Source organism: Anabrus simplex, chromosome 1 (assembly GCF_040414725.1).
Source record: "Anabrus simplex isolate iqAnaSimp1 chromosome 1, ASM4041472v1, whole genome shotgun sequence".
Classification (NCBI taxonomy): domain Eukaryota; kingdom Metazoa; phylum Arthropoda; class Insecta; order Orthoptera; family Tettigoniidae; genus Anabrus; species Anabrus simplex.
Genome location: NC_090265.1, coordinates 861,666,171 through 861,686,824, shown reverse-complemented (window position 1 = coordinate 861,686,824; position 20,654 = coordinate 861,666,171). Strand labels below are relative to the sequence as shown.

The 20,654-nt window shown below is 39.4% G+C and overlaps 1 protein-coding gene across 1 annotated transcript in view; it reads left to right on the top strand.

Annotated features, from left to right (window-relative positions):
• Pex1 (peroxin 1) overlaps positions 1 to 20,654 on the top strand; it is a 288,016-nt gene that overhangs the window by 55,915 nt on the left and 211,447 nt on the right. The window contains exon 8 of the mRNA XM_067136460.2: positions 8,654 to 8,810. Within this exon, the coding sequence (XP_066992561.2) occupies positions 8,654 to 8,810 (157 nt within the window). The remainder of the gene's footprint in view (positions 1 to 8,653; positions 8,811 to 20,654) is intronic.

Below are 20,654 nucleotides of genomic sequence, written 5' to 3'. Positions count from 1 at the left end.
GGAGATAGTCAGACAGAAGCCTTCCTTTCTTGAATGTTCTAGTAAGGAAGAAACTGGACAGTTCCTTAGGGCACACCACCTATCGTAGGCCTACCCACACAAATCACTATCTCCATGCAGATTCTGACCACCATTCAGCACAAAAACAGGGTATTCTCATGACTAGGGGCAGATTTCTGACAAGTCATATTTTCTTCCTTAACGTTATAACATGTAGTCGTGTATTTTCAACACGTTTCCAATCATGGTAATCAAAATGAATCAGGTTTTATTGGGCTTCTAAATGCATATTTAGGCTTTTAGTTTTTGGCATATTTTGAAAAATCTCATAATAGTTTGATAACTTTCATTTAGATTTAGTTTTATAAAAAGCAGAGTAAGCTCTAGAAATTATTTTTCAGGATAGTTTGGTATATACCGGTACTTTTACTAAAATCCGTCGAGGCTCCCCCTCAATAGATTTTTAAACATGCTGATTGGCCAAAGTACACATTGCTAGCTGTCTTTAACGACGATATCACGCGGACCGTCGGCGAGGAAATAGCTTACATCACCCAAGTTATTCTTGCTGCTGCTGAGGAGTCCATTCCGTCCTTCTCGGGGACTCCTCGCTGAAAACTCGTTCCTTGGTTCAACGAAGAAATAGCAGCAGCTATCAAAGAACGCCATTGCGCTCACAAACGCTACCGTAGACAGCCTACTGCGGCCAACTTGGTAACATTTGAGAAAGTCTGCACTAAGGCGCGAGTTTTTATTCGCCAAAGTAAGAAGGCTTCATGGGAGTAATATGTGTCGTCTATAACGTCACATACTCCATCATCTCAAGTGTGGACAAAGCTTTGACGTATTTCGGGTATCCAAGGATCATTTCCTGTACGGGAATTCTAGCTAGTCATTTTGCAGATATATCTGGCTCCGTGAATTACCATTGTGATTTCCTCACTCTGAAACGGGAGGCAGAACGTAATCACCTTAGTTTTGCCACTCACGCTTCAGAGGACTACAACGTGCCCTCTACGGAGTGGGAACTCCGCAGCGCCTTAGCGCTTTGCAAGGACACGTCTCCTGGACCAGACAACATCCACAACCAGATGTTGAAACACCTTAGTGATGATAGTCTACTATATCTCCTTCGTGTGTTCAACCGAATCTGGATAGAGGGTGATTTTCCGTCTCAGTGGCGAGAGGGCATAGTTATTCCTGTCCTCAAGCCTGACAAAGATCCTAAGTATGCAGGAAGTTACAGACCGATTTGTCTTACAAACTGCTTGTGTAAGCTATTTGAGAGGATGGTAAATCGCCGACTCGTGTTTGGAAAAACAAGGATTCTTGTCCGAGTACCAATGTGGTTTTAGAGCTGCTCGCTCGACCAATGACCACTTGGTACGCCTGGTGAGCTCTATTCAGGATGCGTTTCTCCGCAAACAGCATTTGGTAGCTGTTTTCTTTGACCTAGAAAAGGCCTATGACACCACAGGGCGATATGGTATCCTTTCAGTCCTGCATCAATGGAGATTCCGAGGTCACTTGCCGGTATTTATTGCGAATTTTTTGTCCCTCCGTCTATTCCGTGTCCGTGTAGGGAGGACATATTCGCAGTACCACTTTCAAGAAAATGGAGTCCCACAGGGATTGGTTCTTCGTGATTGCCATAAACTATATTGTCGCTGCTGCTGGTTCAGCAGTAATACCGTCACTATATGTGGACGATTTTGCTCTGCACTGTAGCTTGCGCAGTATGGCAGTCGCAGAGCGACAAAAACAGGAAGCTATTAGGAAGGTGGAGCAGTGGACTTTAGAACATGGCTTTCGGTTTTCTACCGCAAAGACCTCTGTTGTCCACTTTTGTTGTCAACGTACTCTTCACCCCCATCCTGAACTTTCTCTAGGAAATGTTGCTCTTCCCGTGGTTGACACAGATTTCTTGGGCTCCTTTTTGACAGTAAATTATCGTGGGAGCCACATATGCGGGAGCTAAAAGTGCAATGCACCAAGAGGCTTAATCTCTTGAAGTTTCTTAGCAGCACTAATTGGGCAGCTGACCACGCAGTACTCCTACGATTTTACAGGGCACACATTTTATCCAGGTTAGACTACGGCAGTGCAGCATATGGCTCAGCAAGACCAAGCGTTCTTGCGAAGCTAAACAGCATCCACCACAGTGGGGTTAGGTTGGCGACGGGAGCTTTCCGTACAAGCCCAGTTGCTAGCATGCTCGCCGAGTCTGGTGTGCCGCCTTTACACCTGAGGCGCCAGCAAATGCTTTTTTCGTATGCTACAAATTTGCGACAGATGCCACTTCATCCAAGCTATCCTCGCGTGTTCAACACTGGCAACTGTTTGCTGTACGCTGCTTGTCTTCGAGCAACACGGCCGGTTGGAATACGCTTGGATAGCAGTTAACGATTGTTTCATGTACCTTCGGTTCCTTGCCTTGTCAGACAACCAAGTGGGGTACCTCCGTGGGTAGTACGGTGACCTGAAATAATCCTGGGCCTGCACACTGGCCCGAAGGAAAACGCAGACCCTCCGATTTATCGGAGGCTTTTCCTGTCCGTTGTTGGACGATATCCAGGTTCATTCATCATCTACACGGATGGTTCAAGGACAGAAACGAAGGTGGGCTGTGCGTTCGTTGTTGACAATGATAGGTTTCTTTTTGCTCTCCCGGAAACCTGTAATGTGTACCTAGCAGAGCTATCCATGAAGCTCTGCGGTACGCACTGTCCAATGAATGCCGACACTTTCTTCTGTGTAATGACTCCTTGAGTTTGCTCCAGTCTCTTGATACTTGTTTCCCTCGGCACCCTCTGGTGCAGCAGGTCCAGGACCTGCTGGCCAGGTGTTCGGATGCTGGCACCATAATCACGTTTATGTGGCTCCCAAGCCACATGGGTGTAGAGGGAAATGAAATAGCGGATCTGGCTGCCAAGGAGGCAGTTACACTGCCCCCGTTGCCTTTCAAGGTTCCAGCAAGTGATATTTGCACTCAGCTGAGACATCTGGTTATGTCCCATTGGGAGATGGAGTGGCCTCCCAATAAGCTGAGAGCGATAAAAGGAACAACGAAGGTATGGAGGACTTCCCTTCGTTCTTCGCGGAGGGAAGCAGTGGTATTATGTCGTCTTCGGATCAGCCATGGTATCCTGACTCACTCGCATCTTTTGAAAGGAGAACCCCCTCCTGTGTACCTGCGGCGACCATCTTACCGTGGTACACATCCTTACGGAGTGTATGGAACTAGTCGATCTTTGCCGTTGTCTTAACCTCCCAAGTACAATCTCCCTTATCTTGCGAGATGACGAGCAGTCAGCAGACCTCGTCATCCGCTTTGAGGGATAGTGGTCTGATTTATCGTGTCTAATGATGTCCTTTGTCCTAGTGTATTGTGTCAATTGCGCTTTTATGTCATTGACTTCATTTTAGTTTGTGTTGCGTATTTTAATATGTTATTTTACGTCTAATGTAAATTATGTATATATATCTGCACTACCCGGCAATGCCTTATTCCTTTTTTTTGCCCTGTATTTTCTCTTATCTTAATAGAAAATAAGGCATTGCAAATTAGATCCACTGATTGTTTTAATCTCATACTCATTTTCTCATCACCAGTTTTTAAACTCTTATCAGTGGATACATTTTCAAATTTTAGATATCATATATCATGTCGTCCATCTCGTTCCATTAGGGGCCGATGACCTTCGATGTTAGGCCCCTTAAAACAACAAGCATCATCATCATCATCTGTACTTTTACTGAAGAACAATTGAAAAATAGTGTATGGAATGTTTCTAGCAGCTTTGAAAAATGAAATGGCATATGGCTTTTAGTGCCGGAAGTGTCCGAGTAAAATGACACCCAATCCCTCCCTCCGTGCCAGCGGAATTAACCACGCTAACCATTTAGCCATGGAGCCGGACTTCTAGCGGTTAAGAGCTATTGTCAGCTGGTTGGGCCAATTCCTGGAAACTGGGTTATTGTTTACATGGAAGCAGAGGCAATTCTGCAGTTATTTGCCATTGTTCATATATCTTTGCTTCCCCTTCCCTCTTCCTCATTCAATACACTAAATGACCTTGGTTATTGAGGGAGCTTCAGTCATTCGGTTTGCTTGCATTGTACCTAAAACAAAAGTCTCAGTTAGTGAGAAATTGCTAAGTTTTGTTTGTGAGTTCGGTGAAAACATATTCAGTACAGATGGAGTGATATCATTCAGAAAATTGTGTGAGGTAGAAGTTACTGCTGAAAAATGCTTCACTGTGCTACAACACTGTAATACTGCAAAACATAAGAATTGTGTAAGTACACATTCTACTCTCGAAGATAGGCAACGTTTGCTATTCAAAACCTTGACGTCAAGTTCACAGGATTAAGTTAAAAGAAGGTATATAATGCTTCCACCTTTCAATACTATTAAAATAAGAAATGGAAGTTTACATTCCTATTTAATTAAAATTGGTACCGGTTTCGACCAGTATTCATGGTCATTATCAGTCAATTAAAATAAGTTTAAAACAATCCATAGAAAAACAAATTGTGAAGTTTAAATATGGATATGGATTTATTTGAACCTTACAGGCTTTCACCCAATAGATTGTTCAAATCCGTAATAGCCTAAGCAAGGTACAGAACGCATAAACTTTCCTGCATAAGAATAATTATGAATCAATAATAGTGATAATAATACAACATAACATTCAAATAAACAAAATAATATAGTATTTAGGAACAAATGGGCCACGGTCAGCTCGCTTCTGGAGAGCCGTTAGCCCTGGCAATAAAGCAGAAACAAAAAATAAAACATCGGCAGTATGCACAAGAAGGCTATAGAACTTCACCTCTCACCTGGCTGGTTTCGCAGACCTGGCACATTCCATCTCAGCTATTGCCCTAACTCCTGACCTAGTCAGTTTGCTGGTCAGCCACCACGTTACAACACCTGCCACGCTAGTGTGCCACAAACTCCACACGTTGCAGTTACCAATGGACTACTTCCTTGTTGCCAGACAGTGTTAACTTCAGCTCTGAAACAATGTCTTCTCGAATAAACATAATCACTCTTACTTGTAATTCAAATAACTCCTGATCACTATATGACCAGCCTCCATCCACCTTACAGCCAACCATCCTTACCTCACCGAATTTCCACTCAACCTCTTCGAAACAATATCCTCTCAGTCAGCCATACTTACTCTTACGTTCACCATCCATAATTACCAACTAAATTTCACTACCTCTCTTACCATTCAAGCATACTAACTCTGATCACTCTGTGACCAACCTCCAATCACCTCTCCGCACAGTCAACTATCATTTAACTTCCAGACCATATACCCTTAACCAAAACACAGCTCCACCATTAACTTCCGTAAATACCATCTAAATTTACTATCTCACTTAACTTTCAATTTCAATTTACATACAGTTAACAAAGATACAGCTTCACCATTCAGTTGGCATCCAGTTCCAAAGACACCGATCCACCATTACCATACCTGACTCTACACCATCTGCTAAACTTCATACCTCTCTTAGCATTCCAACATATTGCTTAGCTTTCTTACTTCATCCTTAAATATCATCTAAATTCACTACCTCACTTATCATACAAACATAACTCTGGTCACTCTATGACCAACCTCCAGCCGTCTTACAGCCAATCTTCATTATGTAATCACTTGCATTACCATACCCATCTCTTAACCATATATCATATCAATCTCATTTACCTTTCAATTTCAGTTTACGTACAGTTAACATACCCGTCTCTACACCGTCAACTAAACTTCACTACCTCTCTGATTCTTCCAACATATAGCTTAGCTTTCTTACTTCTTACAGTTGGCATACAGCTATCGAAAACACTGATCCATCCTTAACTTAAATTACCATACCCGACTCTTAACCATCAGCTAAACTTCATTACCTCTCTTATCATCGCTCATACATATTAGAGTAAAACCTTGTTAATTCAAAGTCGTTGGGACCCAAAAATCGGACTTCGAATTATGTGATTTCGAATTAACCGCCGACACGTACTTCGGAAATGCCAACCCTTGTGGCGTCGCAGTATATTCTAAGACCTGTTACTGCATGCAATTAACCTTGATTCACAATTTAAAGTTCTCAAATACCATGGAAAATAACTATTTCCAAAATGCATCCAACAAGGTGCATTTACAGTATTCAAATAATGCACTTGGATAACTCACCGGCAAAATAACCTCACGCAGTGAAATCAAAAGAAAGAAAACAAGGAGAAATCTATACTGGCTCCCCTGTGCAAGTGCTTTATCCATTGGATTGCTTTACTATATGCATTTTAGATGCCTTGTGTTTGCACAAAAGTACCCGATGCCCTTAAAACATCGCGACTCATCGAACATTGCAACGACAGTACAGTGACTATACTTGTACGATTTCCTGCCATGCCACTTCTAAGACCCATTAATGCATGCAATCACCATGATTCTCAGTTTAAACTTTTCAAATGCCATGGAAAACACTATTTCAGAAATTTATCTAACAAGGTATAATTTATAATTTCGTGTGGCTATTTCTAGCCGAGTACAGCCCTTGAAAGGCAGACCCTCCGATGAGGGTGGATGGCATCTGCCATGTGTAAGTAACTGCATGTTATTGTGGTGGAGGATACTGTTGTGTGTGGTGTGTGAGTTGCAGGGATGTTGGGGACAGAACAAACACCCAGCCCCCGGGACATTGGAATTAACCAAAGAAGGTTAAAATCCCCGACCCGGCCGGGAATCGAACCCGGGACCCTCTGAACCGAAGACCAGTACGCTGGCCATTCAGCCAACGAGTCGGACATCGAACAAGGTGCATTTACATTATTCAAATAATGCACTTGTATAAAACAGTGGCAAACATAACCTCACGCAATGAAAGGAAGAAACACACGATTCAAAGATGAGGAAAAATTATGCTGGCTCCCCTGTGCAAATGCTTTATCTTTTGGTTTACTGTACTGTCTGCATTTTCAGATGCCTTATACTGGCATGGCATGGGAAGTGCCCAATGCCCTTAAAACCGTGGCTTTTCAAACTTTCCTATGACAGGGGAAGGAAGTCTCTCGCTTCCGCGTGCACTGCATAGCAACAGTACATTTCCCGGCTGGCAATTCTCTCCTTTAAAACCATAAATCCATTTGGACTCAGCATTTATAAAAATGAAATAAACAAACAATGCAGTTTCTTCGGCATTGACAGTATTGTTTGGTGCGTACGAATTGATTATAGACTATAAGCCACCCTTTTTTTGCCAATTGTCGGCATCGCCAGTGTTTGCGGATTCTACCTCTCCGCACACTTCCTGCTAGGCCTACGTGATATTGTGGCATTCCTTAAAATGCTGAATACAAAATAATTACGACTCCGCTTGCACATAGCAGATACGAAGCCCACTGTAGACTTGCGGTAGTAGGTGAAAGTGCGCAAAGTTACCTCTGCACGTTCCGGAAGACGCGATCTTTCATGGCGCAGAGAAATTTTGAATTTAAATTACTCTGTAAAGTACTATTTTTTTTTTTTCAAAATATAAAGGCAGTTTCGATTTAAAAGTCTGAATTTTGGTAATGGGACTGACATTGTTCTTCAAATTACGAATTATCTGTATTTCGAATTAAACGATTTATATAACATGCAAAACCATACCTCATATATCCAGGAACAAGAGCTGCTTCGATTTTGGCGAGATTTTGAATTATGGAGGTTCTACTGTACTTATCTTTCTTGCTTCTTGTTACTATGCCCTCTTCACTATTGTTTTTCTTACCCCACAGGTCCTTTAGACTTCGGTTTTTCCCTTCAGTCATAGTCTGTCTTCTCTTCGTCCACTCACCTGTATCTTCACTTTCACTATGCCTTGAGCCATGTACCCTTTCTTGGAGTTCTGCCATCTCCACTCGCATCCTTCTCATATCATTTATTGTCTCAAGTCTATCCATAGTAACTCTTACCGGAATTAACTTGGATCTTGTCTCTATACTAGACTCACTCGGCACACAACCTCCTATTGCCCTATCTTCCAAACCAAGACCGTCTTCTCTCTCTGACTGTTTTCTGAAACCTGCCTTTCTTCCATTCTCACTCCCATCCCCTTTTCCATTGCTTTGAGTTTGGACACTGACGACCTCCACGTCCATTTCCCATTGGTTACCACTATATCTGGCCCCTGATATGCGCCCTCAACCCTTGCAATCTTGCTCTCACTAGGTGTTTCCTTAGAGTCTTGTACTTCTCGTTCCCGTCTCTTCCTATGTCCCTTCTTCTTTGTTACACTGCACCCCACCTTCTCCTATTTGAATTTTTTTATTTTTATTCTTTATTGTATAGTTCACATGTTTACATTCTCCAGTATAATTTCTTAATGTGGAATTAAGGAATAGTATATTTACTTTTAACAAATACAAGTGTTAATGTAAATAGAGTGGTTTTTTTTTTTTCAAAAAGTAGGACATTTTTTTCTCTCTACTAGATATGTCAGATAACTCAGAAATGGTAGGATTGCAGGGAGAAATAAATTATGGGGGAGTAAATTTGGCTATCTTGCTTTTCAGAAAGCTCTTTGATAAGCCTATATACAGTATGCCAAATTGTCAATATATTGCTAATTAGTTTATATTTGCAATCTTTAGGGAAAAAAGCTGACACTTTGCATAAGTTACTGAGTTCCAGCTTGGTAGAATGTGTGTATTATCAACCATCAGTCCTGTTCCTTGATGATTTGGAGGAGCTTGCTGGTGTGGCGCTTCAGGAACAGGAGGGATCTCAAGAGAGTGCTTATTACACTAGGTAAGTATTGTGCATCTCCTGTGGAGAGTAGCTTTTGGGCCTACTCCAACCCTAAGCAATAAATTGTCATTTGAAATTCTAGATAGATTATCATAGTGTAGAAAGTATTCATCATGCATAAAATATTTTATGTTTGAAGATGAAATATCTGGTAGGGAATACAAGACTAGAACAGGTGCATTATTTCAGGACTTAGGATCTTAGGATGTGTATTCTTCCACGATGGTAGTATAGTAAGTGGAATCAAATCAAGGAGGAGCGCTAATGTAGTGAGCTCGTAGTTGAAATCAATGGTATTCTGTTAGAAAGAAATGAGCTCTCTAAAGAAAATTGTCTTTACATTGGTCTTTTCTTTAGACCAGCTTTGCAGTACAGGAGTGAGAGCTGGGTGGACTGAGGATATCTCATTCATAACCTGGAAGTATCAGACATGAAAGTAGCATGAACGAGTTGCTCATACAAACAGCTGGGAATAGTGGAAGGAATGAATGGGGGGGAAAAAAAAAAAAAGATAATGGCTAAGTTAGAAATGAAATCAAATCTATGAACTGGCTTTTATGACAGGGTCATGTGTGGGAAATGGAGGAGGATAAGTTACCTAGGAGAATAATGGATGGGCCATGGTGGGTAAGAGAAGCTGAGGGGTACCAAGATGATGATGGTTGAATGTGACTTTTAATGCTGTAAGATAGCAGGTGTTGAACTAATCGAGATACAGTTGTAGTTGCAAATAGAGGATTGTGGAGGTGCATTGTTAATTCAAAGTATTGCTGACTGAACACTGAAAGGCATAATAGTTTATAATGAAGATTTTTGTATATATATAGATAGATGAACCTCAGTTGTATGCTTTCAAAGGGAGATGGCTAAAATAATGTATAAGCAAGAAAACGTAAAAGTGAATTTTCTTATGGAACTGAAACAGTTTTATTACATTATTACTCAAACTACGGTATAAGAAAAGAAATGAAACACACACATACACTACAGTATTTAGAATACAGTATAGTACAGTACAGTTTGTACATTACTGGTACTGGTCCTTTACACTGGTTTAAAAAGATAGTAAATTAGTCTTTGCTTCTTTGATTTTTCCACATGGTCATACACTAGTCGATTATATGCACTAATCACAGAAATTCTGTCATGTAGGTTTTGTGATAATAGAAATCTTGTAATTTTTAGACCTTGAATTGCCTCATGCACACTAGGAAATCTTTCATTATTTAGGCCTACTTCTTTATCTGCATCATCATCAAATACAACCTGTGGAACTATTTCTGATACTATCTATCACTTTGTGTAGCACATATGAAGAGCCATTCTTCACCAAACACAAATTCTTCAAGTCCTTAACTATGTTCCAGACAACTCCATTCTGCAGGGCATGATAAAATGGAAGTAATACTTCAATCACCATCTTCATCATCCAGAACTCTTGGCCATACACCGTCCTTTTTCTCTGCATTTGTCTTTGCGATTCCACCTTTAACAAAGCACTTGCAGATAGAATCAGACTTCACTTTCTCCCAGGCTGACTGAATGAAGTGCATAACCTACAAATAAGGAATAGCATTACAGAATAAATCTGACAAAAACAGTTGCTACTACATTACAGTGCAATATAGAGCAATGCAATTTTATACGTACTGTGCAATAACTTACCTATAACACATTCATCTTCGGTGTTTCCTTTCCAACATCAGTATCAACCAGCAGCTTCTGATAATGACCCTTAGTAGTAGCTATTATCGTCAAATCCAATGGCTGCAAATGACTGGTGCTATTTGCTGAAAGGAAGGCAAGATCAATGTTACTGATGGTCAGTGAACTGGGATGTGCAGGGCAGTTGTCTAATAGGAACAAGATTTTCCTTTTTATTGACAACTCATTCTGTTGTTCAGTTTTTCCAGATAAGCAGTGAAAATTTCACTAGTCATCCAGGATTTGTTATTGGCCTCATATTGAACATAGAGTGATTGTACACTTTTTAAACAGTGAGGTTTGGCTGAATTTCCAGTGACCAATGGAGGGAGCTTATCAGTTCTGTCTGCATTTGTTGTAAGATATACTGTTAAGCATTCTTTGCTCCTTTTGCCCCTATGACAAGGGTCACCCTTCAACATGAGAACTTTATATCTATTAAGAGGTTAAAGACTATCCCTGTTCTGTCACAATTGCAGATGTCGGTAGAATTGTAACATTCTATAATTCTGGGAATTTCATTTTTTTCCTAATGATGGACTACATCCTCATCTACGTTGTTGGCCTATCCACGAATCCTCTGGCCACTTAAACTTCTGCAACTAGCCAGAGGAAGCTTTAAACTTGTCTGTCATGTTAAGTTGTTCAGTGAAATCCAATACCTTCTCTTGTAGCATCTTTCCATCGATGGGGACTTTTGTTTATGTTGCTGATTGAACACTTTTCTAAATCAGCAAAATGTCCTGTCTGTAATCTTTTTACAGTTTCATGACTAGAACCAGGCCTTGATGCATTTTTCTGTATTTCCTCTGTCCTACATGTGCTGTCTATACACCACCGACCTCGCAGATAATATTAAACTGACCAGCTCAACAAATGCCTCATATTGGACAAATATCGAATCTGATTGTAGCACTGTGGTTCCATACCCAACTGCACCAAAAAGTCATCTCTGCATTCCCAGCTATTGTCTAGATTAGTCCATTTCCAACAAATAAATATTGCGTATACTGTATCACAGTATATCATAAAGTTCATATTACCTTAATTAATCCAGGAACGGAGGACCATGTTTATGACTGGTAGCTTAATGGACTGGTCACTGCTTCAAATAATGTTATTTTAATGTCCCTTCCGTTTGTTACTGTTAACCTTTCCTCCCTTCACGTTGAAACTTCTCGTCAATACCACGTAGCTGAGATTCATAAATAGAGTTTTTCATCTGCGACGTCAGGGGTTGCTTTCATACGTGACCGGTAATTAATTCACACCCAAGAAACAGTGAGGCTTCGCCGATTTTCCGATCACTAGAAGTTTTAATTTTTCGGTTTCCATCATATTAGCTCCCAGCATCACTGTGAATCTTTCTTTACTTATTAGCTGTTCCTCACAAACAACAAATGCTGTATTGCAAGTTCATGGTGCAAGAAAATCAAGTTAGAGTATTTTTTGCTTCAAGGGAGGAAATGTTTGCTTCGAGAAATTAAGAAATTCGTGTAACGGGATTTTGAGTAATAGAGAAATAAATACACGTGAAGAATAGGACAAATAACTGGGAAATTTAAGTTACTTTGATATACTAAAAATTCAGGTAATGTACTGTAGGTTCGAGATATTGATGTTCGTCTGTATTTCCGGCAAGGATTTTATTTGTTGTTTTGTTTCCTGAATATCATTGGCCAGAAGAGCTTAGATCATCAGCAAATCCTAGACAGTTGAAATGTATGTTATCCTTCTAGGTCCAATTTTTATATTTTTTGAGTTCTTGTACCGTTCCCTGATAACATACTCTAGTGCACAGTAAGAAGTAGAGGTGATAATCCGTCACCCTGTCTTAAACCAGTTGTTACCAAGAATGGTTCAGAAAGTTCTCCTCTGAACTTCATTTTAGAAATTGTATTAGTTAGAGTAAATTCAATCAGTTTGATTAGCTTTGGGTGAAGTCCAAAATGTCTTAAAATTTTTAATAATGATGGTCTGTGGATGGAGGCATAAATTTTCTTGAAATCCATAAAAATTATTGAAAGGGGCTTGTTTTGTTTTCTGTAATATGCCATGACTAGCTTCAAAGTTATTTGTTCAGAGCAGCTTCTCCAAGGTCTGAAGCCTGGTATTCATGTAACTCTTGATCGAGTTGTTCTTTAATCTGATTTTATAGTATCTTAGAGAAAATCTGATGTGTGCAGTCAGGGATGGAAGTACATCCATAATTGTCTAGATTACTTCGTTCACCTTTCTTTCTGTTTTTTAGTGTTTCAATTTGGTTGCTATTTATTATATGTATTATTGGTAACATGCTGTGCTGTAACCAGTGTATCTATTCTATTTTGCCAGACTGTTTTCTTAATGATTATTTCACTTAAATATTTAAACTTTTCTACAATTTTTATTTCTTGGTCTGCCTGATTTCGTTTGCAAGCGGAAGTTGAGTTAACATAATTTCTCTTTTTTTCAAATTTTCAAACCAGTTTTTTGAGCTATTTCCTGTAAAGACTGATTCCAGGAGCAGAAAGAAAATTACGTTCAGAAAGGATGAAACAGTATTGGGCTGAAAAAAAGAAGAAAAACCTCCATAAACCTGACTAAAGTGCTGTAGTCCTTTGTTGGCTAAAAAATTAAAATGAAATAAATAAATAACCTTTCACTCGTACTGTAAAACATCACTTTCCATGGCTGCTTCATAAATAAAATTTCCTCATGGTACCATGAGTTAGATTTCACTACAAAAATATTCTTGTGTACGTTTTATGGATCGGCGGTAGTGTGTTGGTGTCTTGGTCCCAAGATTTTGAATGGCAGAAAAATGCCCATTCGGCACTTCACGTCGTACGATGGCAGCATGTAAAAAAATTTTACCCCTAAAATTAATTGAAACTCAGATATAGGTCATTGAACAAAGTTTGGGATTCTGTCTTCTTCTGCAGTGAAATGAAGCACATAAATTGACATGCAGGCAGCTAAATGGCAACAAATAAGAATCTAGTTAGGGTCATATTATTATTATTATTATTATTATTATTATTATTATTATTGTTATTATTATTGTTATTATTTATAGTCTGGCTCCATGGCTAAATGGTTAGTGTGCTGGCCTTTGGTCACAGGGGTCCCAGGTTCGATTCCCGGCAGGGTCGGGAATTTTAACTATAATTGGTTAATTCTGCGGATGCCTTCATTATTTCATCATCACGACGCGCAGGTCACCTACGGGAGTCGAATAAAAAGACCTGCACCTGGAGAGCCGAACTTGTCCTTGGACACTCCCGGCACTAAAAGCCATACGCCATTTCATTTTTTTTTTTTTTTCATTATTTATAGTATGTTAATGAGTTGAAGACATTTTACATAACTACTTGATTTTAAATTTGACTTCAGAAGAGTGGTAATTGAAAGGACATATTTCTAGAAGATTTCTTAGCATAGGTATTTAATCACATCTACAGTAGTTCTATTTGACATCACAATAGAATTTCACTTTTGTTTGTTGAATTATTAACTAGATTCAACTCTAGTTTCTGATTTATATACAATATTTAAAGTAGCCTGTTGATTACAATTTCACTTCAGAGCCTTTTGTATCTTCAGCTGGTACTTTTTGCAAGCTTCTCTACCATGGCGGTCTAGATATTGGCGTTGAGAGAAGGGTTTGGTACATTTTGGACATTTCCATTCCCATTGATGATGTTTCTTGTAACGTTGATGGGCTCTGAGGTTGGATCTAGAAAACAAAGAAACATTATTTAGTTTTTACAGCAGAACATTGTACAGATAGCGTTATAGATGTTACAAAGATAGATAAATGTAATATTAGGATTATAATGGAACAATACTGAAAAAGTCTAGTAGATGTGTCTGAATGGGTAAATTGGTATAGCTGTAGAAAGTAGATTATCCAAAACAGTCTGTGATTGAACTGATAAATAAATGTCCAGGTTCGACAAAGCTTTTAAAAAACTATACATGCTTGAAAGATATACAGTAATTATGAGGCCTGTTTAGAAAATGACTGGACTTCAAAACTTCCTTGCAAATGCAAAATGTTAGGGTTTCCAGTAGCTGGTGCTGTGTAGTGGTATCCTTTGTAACTAAAGCCATTTGTTGCTGATTTCTGAAATAATTTGTTATTACTCAATGACTGTTAGTTGATTAGTGTATTAAGTGTTTTTTTGCTGTTATTGAAATGTCTAAATATTACCAGCAGTGTATCAGCATTTGTTTCTGCTTCAAACTGGGTAAAATGTTAAAGCAAACCTAATGATCAACGTAATGTGGGAAGAATTTGCAGAGACTAAAGAAAACGTGGCAGGTCAGGTTGAACGTAAAAATGTCGTTAGTCTGTTTTGACATCAACAGTGCTGTGCACCATGAAGCCCTATCTGAAGGTCAAATGGCCAACAGCTTGTATAATCAAAGTCTTGAGATATTTGAGGGAAAATATCCAGAAAAGAAGACCAGACTTATGAAGAAACAAGTCTTGGAGCCTCCACCACTACATTGCACCAGCCCATGCATCACTGTTCATTAGTGAAGTTTTGATGAAGACAACTCTGTTTCCCCATCCACAATAGACCAATAGAGGAACTGTCAAATTCATTAATATTAGGTGTATCAAAAATCTGTACATATTAGAAATTGTTCAAAATGTAATTTTTGATGTTTGATATCTCATGCAATTTTACTGTACGAGAAATAATAAGAGATAGTCACTGTTATTACATTTTCCACAAACTTCCAAACGTCTCTGGAAATATTTGTTATACCTATAACCTGTACATAGTAAAAATTGTAGGAACTACAATTTCCAGTGATTTATATCTTGTACATTTTACTGTACGGGCTATGGTAAGAGAGACATTCACGAATCAAGGTTTCTATTGCTAAGTCCATCAATACCAAGTGTCACTGATGTAGAAATATTGTTCAGTTGTCATGGTAAGAGTTTGATCAGGAAGATAATGGAGATAAATGCCAAGGAAAGCGTGACGAAGGAGAAGAAGAAGAAGATTTATGAAAGGAGGAGGAAATTAGATTCCTTTGACCTCGGGTTCCCTAGCCAGAAGGAAATTAAGTGTGATGGTCTACAGCTCCTAACCTACAAATGACTCTGAATGTTGATGCTTTAGATGTGCTTCATATTTTCTGCTGTCACTCATTCCCACTAAAAAGCATTACTAATGTAATTGTAAAATAACTAGCCACCGAACTTGATAGCTGCAGTCGCTTAAGTGCAGCCAGTATCCAGTATTCGGGAGATAGTAGGTTCGAACCCCACTGTCGGCAGCCCTGAAAATGGTTTTCCGTGGTTTCCCATTTTCACACCAGGCAAATGTTGGGGCTGTACCTTAAGGCCAACGGCCGCTTCCTTCCCACTCCTAGCCCTTTCCTGTCCCATCATCGCCGTAAGACCTATCTGTGTTGGTGCGACGTAAAACAACTAGCAAAAAAAAAAAAAAAAAAAAACTAATCTGGCTGCCCATATATTGCCAAACCAGAAGAAAAAAAATTAAAGTGTGCAATGTTCTTAGACCCTAAAATGATGATCATCCAAAGAATGAGGAGAAAAGAAATCATACAACGGAGTGTTGAAAGCCTTGGTCTCAAATGCTCTAATATTGCCGCACCAGAATTTTTTTTTTTAAATTTGCTTTACGTCGTACTAACTACTTTCTACGGTTTTCGGAGATGCCAACGTTAAAAACATAATTGATCCATATTGAATAGGTGGAACCTCTCTCTTTTTAACATTGTGATGCTAAGGTGCTGGTATTTAGTCCCGCAGGAGTTCCTTACGTGCCAGTAAATCTACTGACATGAACCTGACATTTTTGAGCCCCTTCAAATACCACCGGACTGAGCCGGGATCGAACCTGCCAAAAGTTGGGGTCAGAAGGCCAGCGCCTCAACCGTCTGAGCCACTCAACCTGGCAAAAACAAAATGTAATGGACTACAATGTCCTATAACCTCTGAAACTTATCAATATTACACTGACTAGTTCCTCTATAAACCTAAGCAATAAGTCTCGGTTATAATTTGACTTGCCCAGCTCCGAACCAAATTGTGCATTGGGAGTAGATCAATGACGTGTAGTGACATGCAAATTTTTCAGGCATGACTTATGCATTTCTGAAGAAAATACTCTACACATTAGTAATACTAACAATATTGCCAATCCTTTGTTCCAGTATCAGAATATTTGTATCTTCTTCAGTTTTCACTTTCATTCTACCATTCTGTTCTATACAGTATCATTATTTGCAGACATAAATACCAACTGCAGAGGGTCTGCTTGTGATGCTGTTGACATCTGATGATACATTGTATTCTACAATACATTGATCCATTATCAGTAATATAATTATGATTAAAAACAAACAAAAAATTTGTGAAATGTGTGGTAGATTTGACATGTGGTGGTGAGAGAAAGTACAACTAGACAATCATCCTCTATATAACACTAAACGGAGAGAAAAAAATGGATGGGGTCCAGTACTTCGAAAATGAAGGTATTGGCCAATGAAAGACAAGGGTCATGAAAGGCGTGAAAATGAAAGACTTCCTTAGCCTCCATACATAATACTATTGGGGTCAGAAAGGAACAAGAGTTAACCAAGGGAGGTTGGATAGGATATCTGAAAGTGAGGAGCCTGGCACAAATAAGTGGAAGCAATGCCAAGACTCAGCTAAGGCCCCCATGGTCACCAACCCAAGTTCCCAAGTTAACAGCCCCTGGGACCCATTTTAGTTGCCTCGTATAACAGGCAGGATACACCGTGGATGTATTCTACCACCCCCACCCACAGGGCGGAGAAAATTAAATCAAATAGCATGCTCTGATACATACCATCACCATTATTTAGTATAGTACAGATATAGGGTGGTCAGAAACTACGTGAATCGGGTATATCAGCGTTAGAGGGTTGGTCATGCGGATAACTAATTTGAAAGAAATAATTCAATATCTCACACTGTTGTCATTTTATCAGCTGCTGAAGTTAGCCAATCAGATCACTTCGCGGGTGAATTCAAATGGGCTTTGTGGGGTAGTGTTGCTTAATCTGTATGTGGCCTAAGACCGGCAAGAGAGCATCAGTCAAAGATAAAACTTCGCCAAGTGAGAGGTTTGAATACAGACAATCATGTACAGATTTAGCAACACCGCCACCCAACGCCCATTTGAATTCACCCGTGAAGCGATCTGATTGGCTAAGTTCAGCAAGCAATAAAATGACTACGGTGTGAGATACTGAATTATTTCTTCCAAATTCTTTATCAGTATGACCAACCCTCTAGCGACCATATACCCGGTTCACGTTGTTTCCGACCACCATGCACAGTGATTGATCATCATCATATTATAAGTTTCTTGCTTATTTATAGTCATCGTGATCAGTCTTAGTCTCAGTTGAACCTCTCAGAATTCAGATGGTGGTTACAGTAGATTTGGGATCGTGCAGAAAATGTACCTAGTAAGGTGGAGAAATGCAGAGCTTGCTGACTTGCTTTCTTTCATCTTATACCTATTTAAATATTTTTTTTATACTTCATACATAAATCAAAAGGTTATCACACTTTAACAATCAGTCGGTGTCCGGCTCCATGGCATTCGGTCACAGGGGTCCCGGGTTCGATTCCTGTCGGCGTCGGGAATTTTAACCATCATTGCTTAATTCCGCTGACACGGGGGCTGGGTGTTTTCGTCTTCGTCATCATTTCATCCTCATCACGACATGCAGGTTGCCTACCGGCGTCAAATCGAAAGACCTGCACCTGCCAAGCCGAACATGTCCTCGGACACTCCTGGCACTAAAAGCCATACACCATTTCAATTTTTCAATCAATCAATCATTGAATCATTCATTAATGATCTGCAGATAGAAGATTCCCTATCAGTTGTATACCTACTCTTTCCTTTAATATTTTCAAAGAACTTGAAAATTTGTCTTGATGAATTATTTCAATCCCTTATTATAAATTATTATTTGCCCCAATTTGTCCCCTTGAATTCCAGCTTTATCTTCATATTATGATATTTCCTACTTTTAAAAATTCCACTGAAGCTTATTAGTCTACTAATGTCACTCCACACCATATCTCCACTGACAGCTCGGAACATACTTTTTACAATTTATAAATTTCATTGTAAAATTCTGTATTGGCGTTGACTCATCTTTTAAACCAAAGTTGAGACATACTTCTTAGTCAGGTGGTTCGTTTCCCTACTCCCAAATTCTTCCCAGCCCAAAGTCTGCAACATTTTCATAACACTACTCTTTTGTCAGAAATCACCAAATCGTGCTGCTTTTCTGTGGATCTTTCCCAGTTCTTGTATCAAGTAATCCTGGTGTGGGTCCCATACACTGGAATCATACTCTAACTCATGGCCTGTCACAGCAATAGCTGCGAATCATACTCGTCTCATTGCCTTGTCAGCATTATGATATGATGTACCATGTTGGTTGTTTAGCAAATTGTTGTAGTATTTCAGTACTCTCTGGATTAAGGGAGGAATTTATAGAATTTTCACAACAAATTCTGTGCACAAGACGTGAATCTGTCACCCTAAAGCTGGCCATATAATGCTCGGCAATTTTCAGTAGGCAGAAAATCTCTCGTATCTAAGTTACGAATCCTTCCTTGAATCTTAACCCTTAATCGGGCGCGTAGCGGTCTAAATGACCGACCTCTAAAGGTTTTGGTCAAGGAATCTGGCTGAAGGTCAGCTATGCCCCCCCTCCTCCAGACTATCTCCCCCAAGGGATCATCTAGCCACCTGATAGGGTAGCCTCTCCTCAGATGCCCTGTAGACAGGAAGGTAGATGTTAGTCAGTCTGCGGTCTTTTACACCGATGCGCCCGTTAGTGTAACTTGTCTCGGTCATTGTGACCAGTACGCGCCCGGCTGTGTTTTACTAGATTTGTTTAGTTTCGTGTGCATATACATCTCAATATGGATCCTGCAGAAGAGGAAAGGATCCATTTATTGATAGTGTTGAAAAGGAAAAAAGTGAAGGAATAACTGCATTTGTGAAAGCCAGAGACAAAACAGTAGGATGCCTATTGGAAGAAGTTGATGAGGTAGGAGAAGATACTTCCAGACAGCAGCCACACAGTGATGATGAAGGTAAAACTGACAATCTTCAGGTTAGTGACCATGATACAAATAGTGAGCTATCTGGTGATGACGGATGCGGTGCTGGTGTTTCTGAAGTGAATTTGACAGGCAAGGACGGTAAGACAGAATGGCATACGCACCCAGCATTTGAAAGGACTGGTTGTGGACCAGATCATAATATTGTAACAAGCCTTACAGGGCCTAAAGGTTTAGCCAGGAATATTAAAACTCCAATTCAAACCTGGGAGCTATTTTTTCCAGATGATATTGTACGAAAGATTGTCGACTATACCAATATTTGGTTAAAACAATGACAATAATTGTTCAGTGTGTTTACATAAAGAAAATAGTGCAAAACTGAACTTGAATATGAACTCAAATATACGTAAAAGAATGTATAATTCTCTAATACACATGTTTTTAACAAAGGTGGTTGTTATACTGTAAAATTAGAAGTTTTTATCATTTGAAATACAAACATTTCTGAAAACACCGTGTTTTAATTTATGATTTACTCATGCCAGAAATATTACAGTGACAGTGGATGAAGGGGAGGATAAATATATATCTAGTTCAAACTGCTTCCATTTTACAAACCAGAAAAAATAAATAGAACGGAAAGTTATTTTTCAAAGCCTTCGAAATTTATTTGTAAATCAACTCAATTTTCAACAATTTTTATTTTTTTAATGCGGTCATTGAGTACATAAAAATGTTTTAAATATTATCTAAATAAAAGTAAACTTACTTGCAACAGTATTAAACTTCAACATTTTTATTAGATTCCAAGGCCGTACAATAAATTATGAAAATAATCGCTGCGGTCTAAAAGACTGCGCGCGCCCGAGTGTGTTCGTCGGAAGAGTGCGCCCGATTGAGGCTTAAAACAGTATGGACCTAATCCTACAATGTGGCTATGGTTAGCAGAGAAGGATCCAAAGGACATTGTACTATTATACTGCCATAGACTTATGCCCTAGGTGCAAGCGTCCAGCATGCACGTGCTTCAAGGAGATTCGACGCGCTAC